The 23,995-nt window shown below is 40.0% G+C and overlaps 1 protein-coding gene across 3 annotated transcripts in view; it reads right to left on the minus strand.

The window, feature by feature from the left end:
- Positions 1-23,995, minus strand: part of abl2 (c-abl oncogene 2, non-receptor tyrosine kinase) — a 95,617-nt gene that overhangs the window by 15,842 nt on the left and 55,780 nt on the right. The window contains exons 1-9 of one of the 3 annotated variants that reach the window (XM_061977784.2): positions 15,541-15,690; positions 15,218-15,382; positions 7,148-7,443; positions 6,784-7,056; positions 6,520-6,604; positions 3,684-3,861; positions 2,994-3,178; positions 2,760-2,912; positions 2,571-2,660 (exon numbers count right to left, since the gene is read on the minus strand). In XM_061977784.2, the coding sequence (XP_061833768.1) occupies positions 2,571-2,660; positions 2,760-2,912; positions 2,994-3,178; positions 3,684-3,861; positions 6,520-6,604; positions 6,784-7,056; positions 7,148-7,443; positions 15,218-15,382; positions 15,541-15,649 (1,534 nt within the window). In that variant the 5' untranslated portion in view covers positions 15,650-15,690. Of the gene's footprint in view, positions 1-2,570; positions 2,661-2,759; positions 2,913-2,993; positions 3,179-3,683; positions 3,862-6,519; positions 6,605-6,783; positions 7,057-7,147; positions 7,444-15,217; positions 15,383-15,540; positions 15,691-23,995 lie in introns of those variants that run through there. The other 2 variants (XM_061977785.2, XM_061977783.2) reach the window with 2 other exon arrangements.

Consider the following 23,995-nt stretch of genomic DNA (forward strand, 5'->3'; position numbering starts at 1 on the left):
TGGGAACAGGTGGGTGCTATGATTGGGTATAAAAGTACATTCCATGAAATGCTCAGTCATTCACAAACAAGGATGGGGCGAGGGTCACCACTTTGTCAACAAATGCCTGAGCAAATTGTTGAACAGTTTCAGAAAAACCTTTCTCAACCAGCTATTGCAAAGAATTTAGGGATTTCACCATCTACGGTCCGTAATATCATCAATTTGGTTCAGAGAATCTGGAGAAATCACTGCACGTAAGCAGCTAAGCCCGTGACCTTCGATCCCTCAGGCTGTACTGCGTCAACAAGCGACATCAGTGTGTAAAGGATATCACCACATGGGCTCAGGAACACTTCAGAAACCCACTGTCAGTAACTACAGTTGGTCGCTACATCTGTAAGTGCAAGTTAAAACTCTCCTATGCAAGGCAAAAACCGTTTATCAACAACACCCAGAAACGCCGTCGGCTTCGCTGGGCCTGAGCTCATCTAAGATGGACTGATACAAAGTAGAAAAGTGTTCTGTGGTCTGACGAGTCCACATTTCAAATTGTTTTTGGAAACTGTGGACGTCGTGTCCTCCGGACCAAAGAGGAAAAGAACCATCCGGATTGTTATAGGCGCAAAGTTGAAAAGCCAGCATCTGTGATGGTATGGGGGTGTACTAGTGGCCAAGGCATGGGTAACTTACACATCTGTGAAGGCGTCATTAATGCTGAAAGGTACATACAGGTTTTGGAGCAACATATGTTGCCATCCAAGCAACGTTACCATGGACGCCCCTGCTTATTTCAGCAAGACAATGCCAAGCCACGTGTTACATCAACGTGGCTTCATAGTAAAAGAGTGCAGATACTAGACTGGCCTGCCTGTAGTCCAGACCTGTCTCCCATTGAAAATGTGTGGCGCATTATGAAGCCTAAAATACCACAACGGAGACCCCCGGACTGTTGAACAACTTAAGCTGTACATCAAGCAAGAATGGGAAAGAATTCCACCTGAGAAGCTTAAAAAATGTGTCTCCTCAGTTCCCAAACGTTTACTGAGTGTTGTTAAAAGGAAAGGCCATGTAACACAGTGGTGAACATGCCCTTTCCCAACTACTTTGGCACGTGTTGCAGCCATGAAATGCTAAGTTAATTATTATTTGCAAAAAAAATAAATAAAGTTTATGAGTTTGAACATCAAATATCTTGTCTTTGTAGTGCATTCAATTGAATATGGGTTGACAAGAATTTGCAAATCATTGTATTCCGTTTATATTTACATCCAACACAATTTCCCAACTCATATGGAAACGGGGTTTGTATTATTATTATTAATTACTATTATTCTTTATCTTACGGTATATCAAAATTGATTGATATTGAGCAAAATGTAATTGAAATATTGTCGATGTGGCCCTCCAGCAGTGCTCAGGTTGCTCATGCGGCCCCCGGTAAAAATTAATTGCCCACCCCTGCTGTGTGTATATGTATGTTATGCCATTGTTTACAAATTTGGTAAATAAATAACCAAAAAATTTATATTTTGTTGTTTTCTTACTGTACCGCAAATGAACCGAACCGTGACCTCTAAACCGAGGTACGTACCCGACCGAAATTTTTGTGTACCGTTACACACCTAATCATTACATCACCAGGGATTTTATCATCGCAACAAATATTTATATTTGCATTATTTCACATGTTCAACCTTAGACGTTCTAATGTACCACTGTTCAAAACTATCGACTAGCCTAGGGCTGGGCGATATATCGATATACTCGATATATCGCGGGTTTTTCTCTGTGCGATATAGAAAATGACTATATACTAACGGTGTGGTGCGAATGGTAATACGAGAGAAAGAAGGTGAGAATCTGGTAACAAATGGAGGAATAATTAATTCCCAAGAAAAACAGCACGGGGTTCATCGTCTGACGGTGGTTTGGCTTCAAGCGGGAATATGTCTTTACATCATGTCAACATCTATGTTCGGTGCCACACCAACTAAATGCCGAAGCAACTATTTCCACATCAACATCGAAGGACATATACTATTTCATATGCAGCTCATTTTTATGTGACACTTTTTGAAATATCTTGTGTGTCATCATGCACAAAAGTGCACTTATAGCTTGTTTTAAAATGTCTCTGACGATCTTGCACTTTGTTTTGGAAATGACATGATTGTCCAGGGTGTACCCCGCCTTCCGCCCGATTGTAGCTGAGATAGGCTCCAGCGCCCCCCGCGATCCCAAAGGGAATAAGCGGTAGAAAATGGATGGATGGATGAATGTTTGTGCCGCTGCTTAATAACTCTTTAATAAATACAGTTATGTTAAATTGACTTAGTTGTGATTTCCCTCTCTGCATGAAAGTTTAAAATTATTATATATTAATGCAGTATGAACAAGAATGTTTTAATGTAGACACATAGAATCATCATACTGCTGTGATTATATGTATCAAGTGTTCATTCAAGGCTAAGGCAAAATATCGAGATATATATCGTGTATCGCGATATGGCCTAAAAATATCGAGATATTAAAAAAAGGCCATATCGCCCAGCCCTAGACTAGCCTACTCATTTATCCTGTTGCTCTACCTTCTGAGATGCTGGAGTCATGGAACATTGTTTCAAAGGCTTGGTGGATTTCTGCAAAAGATGGTCTGTCCAATGGACTCCACTGCCAGCCTGGTAGGAACACAATCAAGTTTATTCTACATAAAGTAAGGATTGCATTAACATAACAATCCAAAGAACTCTTGTTGTTCTGAAGGGAAATCTGCTTACATGCTCTCATAAGCTCATAGACCTTTGGTGGGCATCCCTCGGGTTGTTCCATGCGGTAGCCCTTCTCCAGAAGGTCATAGACCTGAGACAAATCAATGCCTGGATATGGAGACATTCCGTAGGTGGCAATTTCCCACAACAGGACCCCAAAAGCTATAGGACAACACAATATGGTTCAGCAACCATAAGTGCAGTGATAATACTGTTATTGAATTCATGAGATGTGTTACTCACCCCATACGTCAGATTTGATGGAGAAGGTGTTGTAGGCAAGGCTCTCGGGCGCGGTCCACTTGATGGGGAATTTTGCCCCAGCGTGCGCAGTGTAGGTGTCGCCAGTCATCAACCTGCTCAGACCAAAGTCTGCCACCTTAACAACATGATTCTCCCCAACCAGGCAGTTTCTTGCGGCTAGATCCCTGAGAAGGGAATGAGATGTTAGAGTAGCTAAAAATATTTATTATGCCTTCTTATTGTGAAATGTGAAGTGAAGTGAATTACATTTATATAGCGCTTTTCCTCAAGTGACTCAAAGCGCTTTACATAGTGAAACCCAATATCTAAGTTACATTTAAACCAGTGTGCGTGGCACTGGGAGCAGGTGGGTAAAGTGTCTTGCTCAAGGACACAACGGCAGTGAGTAGGATGGCGTAAGCGGGAATCGAACCTGCAACCCTCAAGTTGCTGGCACTGCCGCTCTACCAACCGAGCTATATCGCCATACTTTCCCTTTCTTCCTTCCAAGCTTTAGGTATAGTATATATTTTCTTAATACTTTATTGCTTTGTATATTTAATCTCAGCCAATGCAAAGTAAGGTGTATATATTCCTAACCTGAAAAGCTGAAAGTATGAGACGGTAAGAGTGTTATACTAAATAAAGGCACAAAGAAATGGCACCTGGATTTTTTTTTAAATCACTTACCTGTGGATGAAATTCTTTTTCTCCAAGTATTCCATTGCAGAGGAGATCTGTGTGGCCATGTAGAGCAGAACTACAGCATTCACTTCTTCCTTGTCGCAGTCTCTCAAGTAGTCCAGAAGGTTACCATGTGGCATGTACTCGGTCACAATGTAAAACGGAGGCTCCAATGTACACACACCTGTGGGAGAGGCAGCTTTATTATACTTCACTCCTACCAGCGTGGTGATTTCTTTCCTTTTTTTATTTGTGTGATACAATTTTAGTACTATTTGACTCAAACTAGAATTTATTTAGATGCATGTTTTGGTTTATTAAAAATAAATGATAAACAAATTGTTTAATCAAATATATTTTAGTACAAAACAACAAAATTCACAATAAAACAAACCTCTGTGTGCTATCCCCTAATTAATATTTGTTTGTTATCGACAGGAATTAAACCAACATTTTCTGCTTCAAAAGCGCTTGCTCTTTTAACCCAGTGGTTCTCAGACTTTTTCACCAAGTACCACCTCAGAAAAAACTTGGCTTTCCAAGTACCACCATAACGACCGACATTAGAATAGTAGCAGAGGTTTTATTTTAACAACTATATTTAATATTTTTGGCCACTACTCCTCCATGAATCGCCACCTTAATGTGGTGGGGGAGTTTGAGTACCCAAATGAGCCAAGGAGCTATGTTGTCAGGGCTACATGCACCCTGGTAGGGTTTCCCAAGGCAAACTGGTCCAAGGTTATGGGTCAGACTAAGAGCAATTCAGACGACTCTTATGAAGAAAAGAAAATCGAGGAACCGCACCTCGCCCGGGCGAGGGACATTGGGGCCCCACCAATGTTCCCTCTAATTGTTTATGTGTCTGAGCAAACACAAAAACTCCCTGAGCATTCAGTGGAGCACATGTGAGCAACATCACACGTGGCAAAACCAGCAGCACACCTGTCTCAAACCAATCTTTTATAATACGTTTGTAACACTCAAATGAGAGGAGTCATTTTCATGAGATTATTTTGTAATATTAGTGATTTGGCCTACTTGTAATGAAAATAAAAGAAATCTTGTTTTTCATAAGCTATGGATTAGTATTGTACAATATGTCTAGGTGTGGGTCCTGCTTTGGAAATCATTTGTACCCCTTTCAGAGATCACATTTAGTTCCCCTTAAACATCCTCATGTTGCACAATGAAATGTAAGCATAGGATGAAGTGTGCATTCCTGTAACTTTCTCTAGTAACAGCATTCCATAATTAATATAAATAAATTAACATTAATAATAAATGACAGTAGAATAAGCAAACATATGACTGAGGAGTCATAGTGTAACTTTGAGTGGTGTTTGAGTTGTCCGACTTTTTGTGTGGCCATAAACGCACCAGTGGCTTAGTGGTATGCGTGTTGGTGACAGATGACAAGTTGGTTTTGGCCTGGTTTGTACGGCATAAAATGACTAGTTTTTCGAGATAGAAGTTTTTTACTCATGTTTTTGGTGTGGTTCTGGCCGAATACAAACAGTTTTGCTCAATAAAGTGATCGATATAATTCCTGTCCTCGAAGCATCTCGATAGACGTTACAATAATTGAACGGTGTTCAATTGAACGGTATTGACGAACACCGTTAGGGCCGCTTGCTGTCACTGTCACTCAGAGTTGCATTGCAAAATTATACAGAATAAATGTGTTTATTTAGTTTAGAATTCAGATGGGTTTGATTTGGTGCGCGGCATATATTTGCTATGCGCAGAGGACGCTTGAGCAGTGCGCAATTGCACAGGCGCGCACCTTAGAGGGAACGTTGGGCCCCACTATGGATCGCCAGGCCAAGGGCAGGGGCTTGTCAGCGAGCGCCTGGTGGCCGGGACTTCCTCCACGGAGCCCGGCCGGGCACAGCCCGAAAGAGAGACGTGGAACCGCCCCCCACACCCCCACCTGCGGGGGATCCACGAGAGTCCGCTGTTATGTGGATTGGGTAGCAGTCGAAGGCGAATGCCTCGGCGACTCGGTCCTCGGTTGACAAGTCCTGTTGTCGGGACATGGAATGTCACCTGTCTGGCGGGAAGGAGCCTGAGCTTGTGAATGAGGTGGAGAGATACCGTCTAGATATAGTTGGGCTCACCTTAACGCACAGCATTGGCTCTGGAACCAAACTCCTTGAGGAGTTGGACTTTACGATATGTATGCTGGAGTTGCCACAGGGAATAGGCGGCGAGCATGTGTGGGCTTATTATTAGCGCCTGTGAGATTACCAGTTCGAACATTAAATATGTTGTCTTTGCAGTGTATTCAATTGAATATAGGTTGAAAAGGATTTGCAAATCATTGTGTTCTGTTTTTATTTACGATTTACACAACGTGCCAACTTTACTGGTTTTGGGTTTTGTAGTTGCAGTGTGTATATGAAACTTTAACGGAAGCTTTTGGATATCTTTTTTAAGGGCTTTTATAGACAGAATAGAGAAACCATCATAGGCTCCATGGTAAACGGAATATTGATTGCATTTATTTACTATTTAGAAAGCATTAAAAAAGAAAAACATGTTATTTTTTACATCAGGATTGTGAATGACAGGCAAATTTACCAAAATACTGCAGTTCTCCTTTGAAGCCACAGACACATAAAAAGTTCAATTTCCAGTTGAGCTTACGAAAAGCACTTTTAAACCGTCCAAATTTCAGAATCAACGCTAGTGTGACGATTGTGTGACCTTTGAGACTTACATTTTTTAAAATAGTATAATATGGGACTAATCTATGAGGAATGTGGTTATAGCCCTGTTCCATATGAGACAAATGGTGATGTACATTTACGACAAACTATAAAACAGAGACGATACTGACCTAGAAGCTGAACCAGGTTTGGATGTTTGACCTCTTTCATTACAGAAGCCTCTTTCAAAAATTCCTCAACTTCCATGGTATCCTCCTGTTATTAAAGAAATAGAGATAAATACAAACAACAACCGTTAATAATAATAATAATGGGAGATACAAAGACAAGGCAAGCAATTTTAATTTCTATGTAATACCACAGTCTAACTGCAGGTGGTGACTTACAACCATGTTTGGCCATTGCCAGATAACAAAAAAGTACATACAACAAACCTTGAGCGTCTTGACTGCCACTGTGAGGTTGTACTTCTTCCACACGCCCACGTACACCTCGCCGTACTGGCCTCCTCCGAGCTTGTGCTTCATAGTGATGTCGGTGCGCTCCATCTCCCACTTGTCATGGATGGGCGATACACCGTACACGGTGGGCTTGTTGCACTTGGGTGCTGGGTAGTGCAGTGTGGTGACCAGGCCGTCCGCTACTGTGGAGTGGTGGTGGACCAGCTCAGCCAGGGTGGCGAAGCGGCTCTCGGAGGTCACATATACCTAGATGAGGTGATTGTTTAACTATTGGATGCCGTAGTTTACAGTGTAATATTAATACAACAACTCATAAATAACATTTACATAACCTTACCTTGCCATCCGAGGAAGTGTTAATCCGGTAGTGGTAGACTCTACCCTCATAGCGGAGGGAAATGGACAGCTGTCCGGGGCTGCTTTCACTTTCCCGGACAAGGAAGCTGCCATTTATAAGGGACGACAGCAGGTACTCGGCGGCACTGCGTGACACAGGCCCGTGATACCAGCTATGCTTCTCCAGGCTGTTGACAGGTGTAATGTAGTTGGACGGGACCCAACCCTGGCCGTTCTTAGAGCGAACCTCACTCCACTCTCCATTCTGGTTGTAGCCCAACACGCGTAACTTCTCGCCTAGATAATAGACACAGGGGGGAATATATCAAGACTACATAAACCACAGGTGTCAAACTCAAGGCCCAGGGGCCAGATCTGGCCCGCAAACACCTGGAAATGATGTGTCAATATTTTCTCACTCAATTTAGGTAATGGATATTTTTCATTTTGACAGAAAAAATATAAGTACTGCTTGAAATTGCATGCCTTCTAAACTTTAATAGTATCCATTATTGCAACAAATATTACTGTAGATTATCATTCCAAACATTTTTCTGTCTAAATAAATACTTACGGTAAATATCTGCTTGACTTATGATTTTACAGCAAACTACCCATCAAATTAATAAAAATGACAATACATTTTACGGTGTTCTTTATAGTATATTACTGTAAATTTAAAAAACCTACCATTTTTTTGCGTTCAAATTCTGTTGATTGAGCTGCTTATTTTTACTGTAAAATCTTGTTTTTAACGGTGTAGTAATGGAAAAACGATTCATTTGTTTTTACTAGGGGTGTAACAGTACGTGTACTTGTATCGAACCGTTTCGTACGGGGGTTCCGGTCCGGTTCGAAGGTGTACCGAACGAGCTTTCACCTGGACATATTAAGTAGCGTAGCAAACGTTGTGTAAACAATGCACACTGAGGCACAACACACGGCATGCTAGCAGCGACCGGGCTACGACAACATATAAAAGCCAGAGCTGGAAGACCCTCCTGCCTCGTTAAGATCTCCCGTTTGGGAACACTTCGGCTGCGCGGTGCGATACAACAATGGAGGACGGAGGTTTGCCGACATTGTTCAGCAGCGGTAAGGTATGCTTCTGCCAACACGTCAAACATGCTAACCCATTTGAAGCGTCACCACCCCCAAGTGAACATCGCTTCAACAAAGATAAATAGAATAGAATAGAATAGAAAGTACTTTATTGATCCCTGTGGGAAATTCAGCACCACAGTTCGCTCACAACAGTAATAATAATAAATAATATATATAATATATTATATATATAATATATAAATAATATAAATATATTCTACATATACTCTACATTTAAGTGCAGTCAAGGAACATATCATACAGTCTGATGGCTGTCGGTGTGAAGAACAGCTCCCACCTCTTACTGCCAAGTTAGCCAGGCTGGGTGGGGAAGAAAAGTTAATCTGAGGCTGAGTTGACTTGAAACTGTTTAATGTTGCACTTTTTATATGTAGAAGAAAAGTTTTGTCATTTTATTTATTCTGAGCTACAACTTGAAGCAGTTTAATGTTGATTAACGTGGACCCCGACTTTAACAAGTTGAAAAACTTATTGGGGTGTTACCATTTAGTGGTCAATTGTACGGAATATGTACTGTACTGTGCAATCTACAAATAAAAGTCTCAATCACTCAATCAAAAAAAGCACTTTATATGTAGAAAAGTTTTGTTAAGAAACCATTCTGAGCCTTATCTTATTTAGTTTTTATTTTATATATGTTGACCACATTAACCCTGGCAATGGACCCTGTGTGTATATGTATGTTATGCCATTGTTTACAAATTTGGTAAATAAATAACCAAAAAATGTATATTTAGTTGTTTTCTTACTGTACCGAAAATGACCCGAACCGTGACCTCTAAACCGAGGTACGTACCGAACCGAAATTTTTGTGTAGCGTTACACCCCTAGTTTTTACGGTATAAAAACTGGCAGCTAACTAATACAAAGTATTCTCCCCATTCCCCTCAGGCAGGAGACTACGGTCCATCCAGACCCACACCTGCTGCCACCTGAAGAGTTTTTTCCCCTCGGCCATCAGGCACATGAACAATAACAAGATCTGATAGCTCGGTTACAGCTCATTTTATTACCTATTCTGTGTTATATGTTTTATGTTGCACGATTGCACCAAGAAAAATTCCTAGCTGGTGAACCCGTTCTCAAACAATGGCAATACAAACTATTCTGATTTCTGAGCTAAATTGCCAGAATAAAAAAGGAACTTTGTACTGTGTTTCCATTAACAATATAATGTTGTAAAAACCAATGTAAATTTAATAGTAAAATTCTGGCAACTAAGCCACCAGCCTCTTCCGTAAAAAAACAAAACAGTGGTACTGTTTTTATAGTTACCGTAAAATGTAATAAATAAATAAAACATTTTTTTTTACAGTAACAATGCCTGTACAAAAGCATACATTAGATGTTTTAAAAGTATGACGACGTCAGGAGAGGCACAGTAGTTTAGAAAAAAATAAAGAATTGAAACAAAGATTAATAAAAAGAGAAGAACAAGAAATATTTTTTTCTCAAACTGGTTAAATCATTTATTATTTCTTAAACCCACTAAGTAAACCTCAGTTATGTTTAAAATATTTTTAGTTCCTCCGAAAAAAGAGTCAACTTGGACTGTGACATACTTTGAAAACCCCTTGCTTGAAGATTTCACCTGCAAAAGCAAATGAAAGGTTACAATCGAGCTCTTAACTATTAAAAGTTGTAGAATTTCCTCATCAATTTATTCTGTATACAAAGGATCAAAATGTATTATCATACCACAAATTCACAACAAACCTATTCTGTTTATGCACTGTTCAAACTTGTTAAATCTAATTGCAAGTAAATGCACTTTATTGATGAGATCTGTTGGAAAACTGGGTTGTAATTACAGCTTCATTCTATCCTGTGTATGTAAAAAGTCAGACGGTCAAATTATTAATTTTCCTGAACTACAATAAATATACTTTTGAGATGTGATTAATCATGATTAGGGATGTAACAATAACATTTTATATCACCTGACTAAAATGATCACGGTTATTACTATTGCGATATTGTATTGTGGTCAAAAAGTATTTATACACACAATGACATTTTTTGATTATTTCAAATAACTAAATAAGTACACACACTGTTAGAAAGGCAAACATTTGCTTGTTTTAAGTTTCTTATGTTTCACTGACAAGTGCCGTTGTGTTGTCCTCTGTTCAGCGGTCCTTGAATGCACCATGAAAACACTTGCGTCATATTTCTCCAAGTATATATCGACCCCTTGAAGAGAACACAGCTTGTAGGTTTAATGTGCTCAATTGAATAGCTTAGTTACTAAGACAGAAATGTGCTTGTCTAAGTTAAGATAGGGGTATGTCTTTGCTATATGGGGCAAGACGCTAATGTCTTTTGTTTTCATGTTAGCATTTAAGCTACCGAGCAAGCATCAGTCGGTTTGTGAGTTTATTAAAGTGCAGTTATCAATCACGGTTTTTCGATAATTTTGATTCAAAACTGTTATACCAACTGAAAGTAGTTTTGACACGGTTATCATTAAGAACTTTTGTCGTTCATTCCCTAATCATGATTCATTGAATAATCACAGTAGATTAATTGCTTGCATTATTTGACTAAACTTTAAAAAAGCCCCCGATATTTTGACACAAATGCTATCTGTCAGAATGGTATAATTGAAGGTGTAATTTATTGGCTCAATTTGGTAACAGTATTATCTAGTCCCACCGGGGTGTACTTAGAAGCAAAATTTGCCAGTGAGCACATCAGTCGGAGTCTACTCACTTATCTTTGCACCGGTATGTGCATTGACCAGATCACTGACCGTATAACAACCCGTGCCGCCTTTCAGGTAAACATCTGTGGTTAAGGTAAAGGAGCATGTGCAGTCAAAATAAATAGAGTGACTCACCTGCTTTGATACATGATTAATGTGTGTGATTAACCGCCCTGGTAAAAAGTAATTTTAAAAATACATTCATACGTTCTAAATCGGCGCTCAGTAACTGAGCGCCGATTGACCTAAGTGTTGTCCTATACAAACCTGGATGAAAAATTTATTTTTTTGGCTTCTTGTCATTAGGTTGGAATGTTGGCGATAGTGTCCTTGTGGCACAACACAAAAAGGAAAGATATGGTCATATTGTGAGTCCTGCTGAACTACATCAAAAAGCTGTGCACCATTAAGAGAGCGAGGCCGGGCAAAGGCAGACATGTAGTGACTTGGAGTCTGTTCTCTGTCAGTCTCTTGACGTCAGAGACATGAGACAGATGTAAAGAAGACCGTGAAGCTTGATTTTCTCGAAACTGGAGGACGGAGTGTTTCCATAACCCAGCGCTGCCTTTCTGTACCTTATTATCTGGCAGATCTAGATTGCCAAAAGTAAACAACCTACAGCAGAGGTCTTTAACAGGGGTCCGTGGAGGTACTGCAGGAGGTTCGTGACATTTTTGGCATTTAACACTGATCCAACAGACTGCAGTGGACATATAAATGGAGGCAGAAGACCTGTGGATGAATTACTACAGTAGTGAATCTTACGAGCAGAAGAAAGTCCACGGCAAAGATATTAAACTGGTCACTGATTAGAAGGACAAAAGGACTTTCAAGCAGCTAATTCCTGTTTGTAGTCAACTCCTTCCTGCTGGGAGTACCCACTGGCTGTGACGGATGAAAAAAAAAAAATCCATCTTTTCACATATCTGTGTTATCACTATCACTCAGCTATGGACATCTTAGTACAAAAATACTTTTTGTAAAATACAGTACAGGCCAAAAGTTTGGACACACCTTCTTATTAAATGCTTTTTCTATATTTTCATGACTATTTACATTGTAGATTGTCACTGAAGGCATACAAGCTATGAATGAACACATGTGGAGTTATGTACTTAACAAAAAAAGGTGAAATAACTGAAAACATGTTTGTGGAGGGGTGTGTGGCCTGCGGGTCTGCCGCGGAACGGGGTGTGCAAGGACCGGCCTCGAAGACAGCGACAGGTGTCACAGCCTTGTTATCTAATCACCTGTCGCCTTTATTAGCAGCAGCCGGAACGAGACAGGGAGTTGGAGTGTGAGCCAGAGAGAGAGAGACACGGACTAAGACAAAGACATTTTGCTGGAAAGCGAAATCCTCTCAACATTTATGAAAATAAAACAGTGTTGTACCCTGAAATCCGGGCTCTTGTGGCAGTGTGTGGTGGTCCGAGGAACCCACTAGAGGGCAACCTCTACAATGTTTTATATTCTAGTTTCTTCACAATAGCCACCCTTTGCTCTGATTACTGCTTTGCACACTCTTGGCAATGAGCAGGTAGTCACCTGAAATGGTTTTCACTTCACAGGTTTGCCTTATCAGGGTTGAGTGGAATTTCTTGCTTTATCAATGGGGTTGGGACCATCAGTTGTGTTGTGAATGAGAAGGTGTGCCCAAACTTTTGGCCTGTACTGTAAGTGAGATGAAATAAATTGGAAGCACTGTAAAAACATTCCAATGGCATTACTTTACATGAAACTGCTTTCCTCAATAATGACCACCTGCCAATCAATGGCATGGCTTGAAGGAGCGTCTGCTAAGCAAATCGGTACGCAGTTCTGTTGCAAGACATGCTTTTGTTGAAGGTGTGGATATCAACAATAACAGGGCGTAACCAAGCAACTGCTTCAAGCATGTTTGATGATGCAGACATGATTCGTATTCTGTTCACTTAGGACATGATTCAGCCTGCAATGACGCGCCATGTTTCATGTTATATCAGCAGCCATGAGATAATATGCACACTTCACTTAGAGACAAAACAATTCTAGCTAAATAATGATAAAGCTCGGTTTTGATTGAAACTGGCTGAAAGGTGTTTATTTAACAATATGTTTGTTATTGTAGTTTTAGGAGGTTTCAGTAAGGTGGAAGGAAAAACTATCAAAAACAGATGAATCAGTATGATGTTGTGTGGTTTGACAGACACCAATCTACAACCACACATATCCTGATTAGCAGGTTGACTGACCACTTTAACCTGACTAAATAACTTGATGGGCTGGATCCTTAACTTTTTAACAAACATAACCCAGAAAGTCAGGGTCAATGATACTTTGTCTGTCAGGAAAGGTACTTCTACCGGCTCACCACAAGGTTGTGCGTTGTCTCCCTGTTATTTATTTTGTACACAAACATGTGTCGGAGTAAATATGACAACAGAACAATAATCAAATATGCTGATGATTCAGTAATTGTTAGTTTGCTAAATGGAGAGGAAAACCGCCACGGCCCCATTATTGATGACTTGTACGCTGGTGTGATGACTCTTACCTCCAGCTCAACTTATCAAAAACAAAAGACATGCTGATTGACTTTAGGAAGACACCCAATGTGAACCAGCCAACTGTGATTAAAAACCAGGTCATTGAATATGTGCACACAAGTATAAATACCTTGGGACTATAATTGATGAACAACTGAAATTTGAAGCTAACTGTGAAGTAACTGTGTGTAAAAAGGCTCACCAACGTTTGTACTGTCTGAGAAAACTGCCTCATTTTAATGTTGACAAGACCATCATGATCATGTTTTACCGTGCTTTTATAGAATCGGTTTTGTCCTTCCCCCTGGTCTCATGGTTCAGTCACCTGTCACTGAAGGACAAGAATTCCCTAAATCAAATTGTCAGGTAATTTAATTAGTGAGTCTCAGTTGTCTCCAGCCACCCTCTACAACACCCAGGTAGTGAGGATAGCTTCCTCCATTTAACTGATGTATCTCACTACCTACACATCCATTTTCAGGTTCTACCATCTGGACGGAGGTTTTTAGTCCCAAGAGGCAAAACAAAACATATGTAGTTTTGTCCCAGGTGCCATCACAGAACTAAATAAGCTGTGGTATCTATTTTTGCCTGTATTTATTTTAGTGCAATTTATTCTTTTATTATGGTGTTTTATTCTGGCTTGTCACAAATCTTATCTGATTGGGATTTTATATGTTTGATCCTTTTTATGGGGAACTTTAAGTACATGTACTATTTTGTGATCTTGGCAATGTTTGTGATGCTTGTTATGTGGTAGGTCGTTGTATTGCATATCTAAGATGTTATTTTCTCTGTATGTTTAAATGGATGTCCTGATCTTGCTGGCTGCAAATCAAGTTTTTTCCTTCGGGTACTAATAAATAGGGATGTCCGATAATGTTTTTTTGCCGATATCCGATATTCCGATATTGTCCAACTCTTTAATTACGATACCAACCGATACCGATATCAACCGATATATACAGTCGTGGAATTAACACATTATTATGCCTAATTTGGACAACCAGGTATGGTGAAGATAAGGTACTTTTTTAAAAAGTTAATAAAATAAGATAAATACTGTAAATTAAAAACATTTTCTTGAATAAAAAAAGAAAGTAAAACAATATAAAAACAGTTACATAGAAACTAGTAATTAATGAAAATTTGTAAAATTAACTGTTAAAGGTTAGTACTATTAGTGGACCAGCAGCACGCACAATCATGTGTGCTTACGGACTGTATCCCTTGCAGACTGTATTGATATATATTGATGTATAATGTAGGAACCAGAATAATAATAACAGAAAGAAACAACGCTTTTGTGTGAATGAGTGTAAATGGGGGAGGGAGGTTTTTTGGATTGGTGCACTAATTGTAAGTGTATCTTGTGTTTTTTATGTTGATTTAATAAAATAAAAAAAATAAAAAAATAAAAAAAATAACCATACCGATAATAAAAACAACGATACCGATAATTTCCAGATATTACATTTTAACGCATTTATCGGACATCTCTACTAATAAAGTAACCTAACCTAACCTAACCTAACCTAACAAAAAACCTAGTGACTAAATAACTTTCTTGTAAACACCTTTTGGATTTGATGTCGTTATACCGTGCCGGTTTATTGAAATAATGCAAATGTCATTCTTAATAAATAAAAAATCAAAATTACCTGTTATTCAAGACTGTACATAAGCGGGAAAAAAATGAACATTTCCCACTATTTACCTTTCGTGATGCTGAGAGTATTGTCCCCACTGGCGACAAAGTCATAAAGTGCAACAAACAGGTTGGGGTCGCTCTCAGCTGCCCCCAGCAAGTTCTCCTTGGAGCTCCAGCGTACCGCTTCTGTCAGGGCTGCAGAGTCCAGGCCGAACGGCCTGTGGAGAGCTTCTGGAAAAAGGGAGAAACAAAAAGAGAAGAGAAAAGGAGAAGATGAGTGATGATACATTTAGCAAGCCAGCATGAGGGCCCACTGCTGAAAAAAGTACATATGAAATGCCTTAAAAACCTCCAGATCGCAACCTAATTAAGCTGTCCTTGTGATCTACCTGTTTGTCCAGATTGAGGTTTGTGTCCCAAGCCAGTGTGGAGATGTTGGCCACTAAAGGCTGTGCACTCTTCTTCAAAACTGTTTGCCTGCAGACACCTTAAAAGCATTACTTTTACCAAACGGCTCTTAAGCGCACACCTCTAAGATCGGCAATGATCTGAGCTAGAAATGTTTTTAATGCCTTTTTAAAGAGCACAAAGAGGGAGGGGACCAAGACGTGACGCTACCTGACCAAGGTGCGGTGATACACTACACACACCCACAGAGACTGACAACCAATTGATGAACGAGCTTATGAGTAGCCAAGATGAACATATTTCTGCAGCTGCTGCCAAAGTCACTGCATGCCTGGACAGCTGCTGTTGAAGTGGGAGAGGATGGTGATGAAATAGAGTCACTGATGATGGAGTGCACGCAATGCAGAGAGCTGCTTTGATACCAAAGAAATGTCATGTAACCTACAGTATCTGTATTGTAGAAGAGACCCCTCACATTTCAGTAATCACTTTTATAACTGTATACTGTATCTTCTCCAGGGACAATACTGTAATATAGAAAGGATTTATGTATGTTAGAGTAGTCAGTATACAGCTTGTATACCAGTTATGCATTGTTATCCACTGAAAATTACTCAACACAGCCATTATTGTTTAACCCTCGGAGAATATTCAGGACTGAGTTGTCCTTTGAGGTAAATTGTTGCTCTATTTTGGGCCATAACTTTGGTTGTGTTACTCAGAATAGAATGCTTTTTTTCCCCAAGAGTTTTTTTTTTAATGTTAAATTTTAATATTTTAATTTCAAATACTTTCATATATCAATGATACACTCGGAACAAAAAAAAAGTCCTCTGGGAGTTTAGAGTGTATAAAACATGATTGGATTAGTATATTTTTCTACTTTTTTGCTCAAATCTCTCAATTAACTCTTGCCCCAAATAAAAATAGCAAACATATTGTGTTTTTATTTTAACCCACGTCCATGTGATCCAATTATGTCAGTTTTGTTTATTTTGAAAAATTTGCATAACATTAGTTATCATCTATATAGTAAATGTTAATAGACTGTAGTACCGGTGTAAAGCTCATGACTAAATATACATAAGATTAGTAATAAAACCAATTTTGATGCATTGCTATAATTTTTGCTGTGTCAGGGTACAAACTTTATAGCAGTGTAGTAACCTTGGATCCCTCAGGCGGTACTGCATCAAAAAACGACATCAGTGTGTAAAGGATATCACCATATGGGCTCAGGAACACTTAAAAAAAACACTGTCAGTAACGAGAGTTTGTTGCTACATCTGTAAGTGCAAGTTAAAACTCTACTATGCAAAGCGAAAGCCATTTATTAACAACACCCAGAAACGCCGCCGGCTTCACTGGGCCCGAGCTCATCCAAGATAGACTGATGCAAAGTGTAAAAGTGTTCTGTGGTCTGATGAGTTCACATTTCAAATTGTTTTTGGAAACTGTGGACGTCGTGTCCTCCAGACCAAAGAGGAAAAGAACCACCTGTGATGGTATGGGGGTGTATTAGTGCCAAAGGCATGGGTAACTTACACATCTGTGAAGGCACCATTAATGCTGACAGGTACATACAGGTTTTGGAGCAACATATGTTGCCATCCAAGCAACGTTATCATGCTTACCCTGCTTATTTCAGCAAGACAATGCCAAGCCACGTGTCTTATCGAATTTCCTACATGTATGTGCACTTCATGTGTACCGTATTTTCCGGAACATAGGGCGCACCGGATTATAAAGCGCACTGCCGATAGTCTATTCTCGATCTTTTTTCATATATAAGGCGCACCGGATTATAGGGCGCATTACAGGAATCGTTTTTTTTCTTTTTTCTAAATTGAAAACACTTCTGTGTGGTCTACAAAACATGTAATGGTGGTTCTTTGGTCAAAATGTTGCATAGATTATGTTTTACAGATCATCTTCAAGCCGCTTTCTGACAGTCGCTTCCGGATGCGCCGTTTTGTGGGCGGTCTTATTTACGTGGCTCACCTTCGACAGCGCCTTCTCCCCGTAATCTTTGTTGTAGCAGTGTAGCGTGCTAGGACAGGGGTGGAAGAAGTGTCAAAGGATGGAGCTAACTGTTTTAATGACATTCAGACTTTACTTAAATCAATAACGGAGCAGCATCTCCTCATCCGGAAACAACAAGGCCGAAAATGTGTGCTGTGAAAAACCATCCGACCAGAACGGTTTAATAATTAAAGTTCCTCGGGTGAATAATGTAAACTCACTACACAAGTATGTTTTAGCGCTTTCATGGCGAGTTTACTGACAGATATAAGTAAGAACTTTACACTACAATTTGTAATAACAAATGGCAACAGCAGAGGTTGAATGTCTCATAACAAGAAGATAGAGAAGAAGAAGAAGCTTATCAACTAGGTGTCGCCACGGACTACAAAGGCGGAAGCGCGCACTTTTTCAGGATTTATACAGATCCCAAATGCAGATCAGCAGGTACCAGAACGTAAGAAAAGTTGCTTTTGCATAATATTGCGAAACAAAACGCCAAGTACACACACACCATAATAATACTCGTACATTGAAGCACAGTACAATCCATCAAGCGGTGCGTCTTCGTAGCTTACCAAGGTCGTACTAAAACATTTTCATAGATTTTTGAGCGCTGTGTGTAATGTTCTATATTTTCAATGGATCATATAAAATGTTAGTGTTGTTTACTTGAGGCATATTGCAGTCTATACGTATCTCTTATGTTTGGCTGTCATCTACTGGTCACACTTATTATTACACCATGTACCAAATAAAATTGTTTCGAGGTCAGTAAGCAAAACTAGAATTATTCCGTACATTAGGCGCACCGGCTTATAAGGCGCACTGTCGAGTTTTGAGGGGAAAAAAAGGATTTTAAGTGCGCCTCATAGTCCGGAAAATACGGTATATATAATGCACTTTCCTTACTGTGGTTAGTTTTACAGTGACTTCAGTGTGGAGAATAGCAACAAAACACCTAAAGTTATATTTTTTTCCATCCCTAATTCATATTTGGTAAAGTAAATTGCAACATTCAGGGATGGCAGAAAATAGTGTAGCCTGTTTAGTTTAGTTTATTAAAGGCCTACTGAAATGCGATTTTCTTATTTAAACGGGGATAGCAGGTCCATTCTATGTGTCATACTTGATCATTTCGCGATATTGCCATATTTTTGCTGAAAGGATTTAGTAAAGAACATCGACAAGTAGCGTGACGTCACAGGTTGTGGAGCTCCTCACATCTGCACATTGTTTACAATCATAGCCACCAGCAGCGAGAGCGATTCGGACCGAGAAAGCGACGATTTCCCCATTAATTTGAGCGATAATGAAAGATTTGTGGATGAGGAAAGTGAGAGTGAAGGACTAGAGGGCAGTGGGAGCGATTCAGATAGGGAAGATGCTGTGAGAGGCGGGTGGGACCTGATATTCAGCTGGGAATGACTAAAACAGTAAATAAACACAAGACATATATATACTCTACTAGCCCCAACACAACCAGGCTTATATTTAATATGCCACAAATTAATCCCGCATAACAAACACCTCCCGTCCATATAACCCGCCAATACAACTCAAACACCTGCACAACACACTCAATACCACAGCCCAAAGTACCGTTCACCTCCCTAAAGTTCATACAGCACATATATTTCCCCAAAGTTACGTACATGACATGCACATAGCGGCACGCACGTACGGGCAAGCGATCAAATGTTTGGAAGCCGCAGCTGCATGTGTACTCACGGTACCGCGTCTGCGCATCCAACTCAAAGTCCTCCTGGTAAGAGTCTCTGTTGTCCCAGTTCTCCACAGGCCAATGGTAAAGCTTTGACTGTCATCTTCCGGGAATGTAAACAATGAAACACCGGCTGTGTTTGTGTTGCTGCAGTCGGCCGCAATACACCGCTTCCCACCTACAGCGTTCTTCTTTGCTGTCTCCATTGTTCATTGAACAAATTGCAAAAGATTCACCAACACCGATGTCCAGAATACTGTGAAATTTTGCGATGAAAACAGACGACTTAATAGCTGGCCACCATGCTGTCCCAAAATGTCCTCTACAATCCGTGACGTCACGCGCTGACGTCATCATACCGAGACGTTTTCAGCAGGATATTTCGCGCAAAATTTAAAATTGCACTTTAGTAAGCTAACCCGGCCGTATTGGCATGTGTTGCAATGTTAAGATTTCATCATTGATATATAAACTATCAGACTGCATGGTCGGTAGTAGTGGGTTTCAGTAGGCCTTTAAGGATCCCCAATAGTGTACACCGCAGTGGAGACTATTCTTCCTGGGGTCCAGCCTGTTACCTTTCACAATAAGCAGCAACAATTGAATTTGCATTGAACAAAGAGAGCACAGACTGCCAGCCCTCCCGTGACGCGAAAGGGACAAGTGGCAGAAAATGGATGGATGGATGGAATACGACTCCTTTGTCGAAAGAAGCCAGGTATGTTTAACTACTTTATGCTTTTGGGCTTTCACTTACCCTTTAATATTACGGATTTTCACTCTGCTTTTTTTGTTGAGAGATACTTTGCATTGCCTGGTAACCCGTGCTTTTGGTGTCATCATATCCAGCGTTTTGGTCTGTAGGTGTGGTTGGTGTTCACACTTGCCTGGCTCAGGAGGTCAAAAGCACTGTTTCTTATAGACCTGTTGGTCCTAGTCTGTGCTCACACTTGGCCAAATGAACTTTACTTGCAGAGCAAACGGGCTAGTGTGTTTTAACAGCACCACAAATTACACTTCTATCCATTAAGCTCCACCAGTGATGTCTTCATAGAGAAGTGGAAGAGGCTTCCAGTAACAACCTTCAGTCACATTTACTGTATGTTGCAACTCGCTCGCCTTAATTGTGATTGGAGTATAATGAGGACGTTTGTGTTTGTGTGATGATCGCTGGCTGTGGTGGAATGTGTTTGTGTTGGATCTGATGACTGCTGTTGGCGTGTTAAGAGCGACAATAAAACGTAAAAAGAGCATCCGACAGTGTGTGTCTGAATTGCTGCATTAATGTGTCAATTAGTGCTGGGCGATATGACGATACATATTGTTGGCACGATAGAAACATGTCTATGCCATTTCTATTTTTAGCGTTTCAAGCGATAGGCTGTATTTTATCCATAGGGCTTGTGCCATCAGATGATTCATAGTAACAACAACAATAATTGCACATTCAGTAAGTGTATTTGGTGTCAAATGGGAGAAAAAACAATATTTTCTTAGAAAGAAAAGGATGTGTTGACATGTAGACTCGCATTTCTCTTTCGATTTTGCGACATGACGCCGCTTTACGTGCCCTCTTTGTGTCCAGCGTCTCCCGCCGTTGCGGGTTACCTGGGTTACACACATGAGGGGATCATTGTAAGTAAACATGGAGACAGGACGGGTAGGCGATGCGCTGGCGGAAAAAAAAATTGAACCCCCACAATCAGCAAAGACGGAGTCTTAGGACGAACTCCGACCCAAAGAGGGGGTAGCTCATCAGTCTGGCTTTATTTATCGCTGCCTGCAAACTACTTATTTCCCAGAGGATCACACCGGAGCCGCGATAGCCCAAAGTATGTGTGGCAGCTAACGTTAATATTGCTGTGTTTATCCATTTTTCTTATGTTGTTTTGCTAACATACCTCTGAATAGAGTGTAAGGGTGTACCTTTGCATGCAGTATCCCGTTTATTATTAAACTGTCCAGTCAGGCTTTGTGTAGTGTTAGTGTTCATGTGACTGTGTGTGGCAGTGAACCCTGAAAAATGTGTTTTGTTGCTATTGTTGTTTGCTATACCAAATGTATTTGTTTATTTCACTTGCAGATAAAGTGAGGAAAAAAGGTAAGTGGTCATGTATGTTGTTAAATTTTTCATAGAACTGAAAGCGTACCATATCTATATCGTGGTATATCGTTATCGTGATATAAAATGATCCATAACGTGATATACATTTTTTTCCATATCGCCCAGCATTAGTGTCAATTAATTGTTTTAGCACCCAAATGAGCCTCTTTTTTGGTCTGGCTACAATTGCCATGTTGGCATTAAGAAACAGAGTTTTGGCACCCATCCTTAACAATCAGTTGGGTTTTCATCCATGTTCACTGTCTTTAACATAAAAGTTCCTCCGCCGTAATTTACACTTTCTTCTCACATGTTGTAAAGACGCTTTACCGTTTGTTGAGGGAGGAGGCGGTGCGGCGCTTGTTTATAATGCAGCATGTGGAGAATCGTCTATGTTTACAAATGGGATCCCGTACATGTGTGATTTGAGATCACAAACTTTTAATGATTAATCATGCAGCCTTACTAAATATTGACAATTTAGAAATGCTCACTGTAAAGTGTACTCACATGTGGAAAAAAAAAAGACCACTGTACCGTATGGCTAAGCATCATGATTTTCTGAATGGAATGAAAGAGATGTGTTCAGTCATGCCTCAGAGAGCCTACACATGTTGATGAAGACCAACTATAGCTCTAAAAATGCAATGCAGTGTATACTGTACATCTGGGAGAGTCTCGGTTTCAATTACAAAGCCAAATAACATTAAACCCCCTCATCTGATTAATTGATCTGAAAACTTATGGCCAGGTGCTATTGTTCCACTTCAGTCCTGTAGATGGGGGTAGTGCACATTGCAAAGTGGGTTCCAATTGTTTCACATACACAGGGTTTCCCCTTAGTATAACTGATGGTGGGGCACCGCCACAGCAAAATTAAAGCCGCCCAACCTTAAAAATATGTTTTTTTTTACATGAAAACTTATGAAAGGAATACAATGTATTGTAGCTTCCAGAAGAAATCAAAACTCTAAATCTATTTAAATCTTTTATTGCCAATTCTATACAAAACAACCAACCCAATTCAGACATATATTCCCCATGCGCTTTGGTCTCCGTGCTTCCTCAGACACACAACACTTCCTCATTCTCCGCCAATTCCCTTTCAGGCACGGACGATGTACTCACGATCATGAGAACAATGAACATAAAACCAAACAACATGAACATAAAACTTTATCACCAGCTGGTTGTTACAGTATGAATGGGTATACATACAGTATATAGTAGGGATGTCCTGATACAGGTTTTTGCACTTCCGATCCGATACCGATATTGTTTTTGCACTTCCGATCCGATACCGATACTGGCCTATCCGAGCATGTATTAAAGTTTAAAGTTATTTAGCCTACTTAGTTGTCAGAATCATGTTGAAAAGGGTTTTAGTACTCTTGATAACAACTAGCCAGCTGAATTAGGGGAGTTTGAATAATACACAATGGTTGGTAACAAGAAACTGACCTGTTTATTCAAGGATAAACACAAAATAGACAAAATTATACATGACAAACAGAAATGGCATCATTGAACTAGGGCTGGGCGATATGGCCTTTTTTTAATATTGCGATATTTTAAGGCCATATTGCGATACACGATATATATCTCGATATTTTGCCTTAGCCTTGAATGAACACTTAATGCATATAATCACAGCAGTATGATGATTCTATGTGTCTACATTAAAACATTCTTCTTCATACTGCATTAATATATGCTACTTTTAAACTTTCATGCAGAGAGGGAAATCACAACTAAAAAAAAATCCCTATTTTTTTCATACGGTGTTGATGTGGAAATGTTTGCCTCGGCATTTTGATGGTGTGGGCGTGTGGCACCGAATGGAGATAAGCGTCTCGACAGACGTTACAATATTTGAACAATGATGACGAAAACTGTTTTCTCTGTCGTGTCCGTGTGTCGAAAATTGTTATGCGCTTATTTTTTTATTTGATTTTGTGCGTGGCATAAATTTGCCGTGCGCAGAGGACGCTTGAGCAGGCGCGCACCTTAGCGGCTGCGCTAGCATCACAGCTAACGTTAGCCATGCTGCTACCGATCAAGATCCATTTTTTTTTAAATTCCGGTCCGTGTTCTCCAACGCACCGATTTAAATAATACATTCCACTTTTCTGCTGCTCCCTAATTTTCCTGCCGCGTTTTCCAGCACACCTTCAACACATCCACAGGTCTGTGTCCTAACCATCCTAATCGGAAGTGGATGCCGGTTCATGGTTCCGAAAGGCGAGCGGAAGTTACCAGTAAAAATGTCAGCTGTGTGGGATTATTTTACCCAACAAAACGAAAAAGATGAAGAGGTGGAGTACAAAACATGCTACAATAAAGTCAAGCGTGGTGGTAAAGTTGTAAGACATTTTAATACAACAAATCAGATCAAGCATTTAGCGAAATACCACCGTAAAGAATATGAAGAATTTCTAAAGAAAACTGACGAAAAGAAAAAGAAAGGTCCTACCCATCTAAGTCTGACAGAAATGTTCGCGAAGCGTGACATACTGCCACTGAACAGTGCTAAAGCCCAGGGGATAACTAGAGTCATTGCCGAGGAAATAATTCTGGATGATGAGCC

Source organism: Nerophis lumbriciformis, linkage group LG18, assembly GCF_033978685.3.
Source record: "Nerophis lumbriciformis linkage group LG18, RoL_Nlum_v2.1, whole genome shotgun sequence".
NCBI lineage: Eukaryota > Metazoa > Chordata > Actinopteri > Syngnathiformes > Syngnathidae > Nerophis > Nerophis lumbriciformis.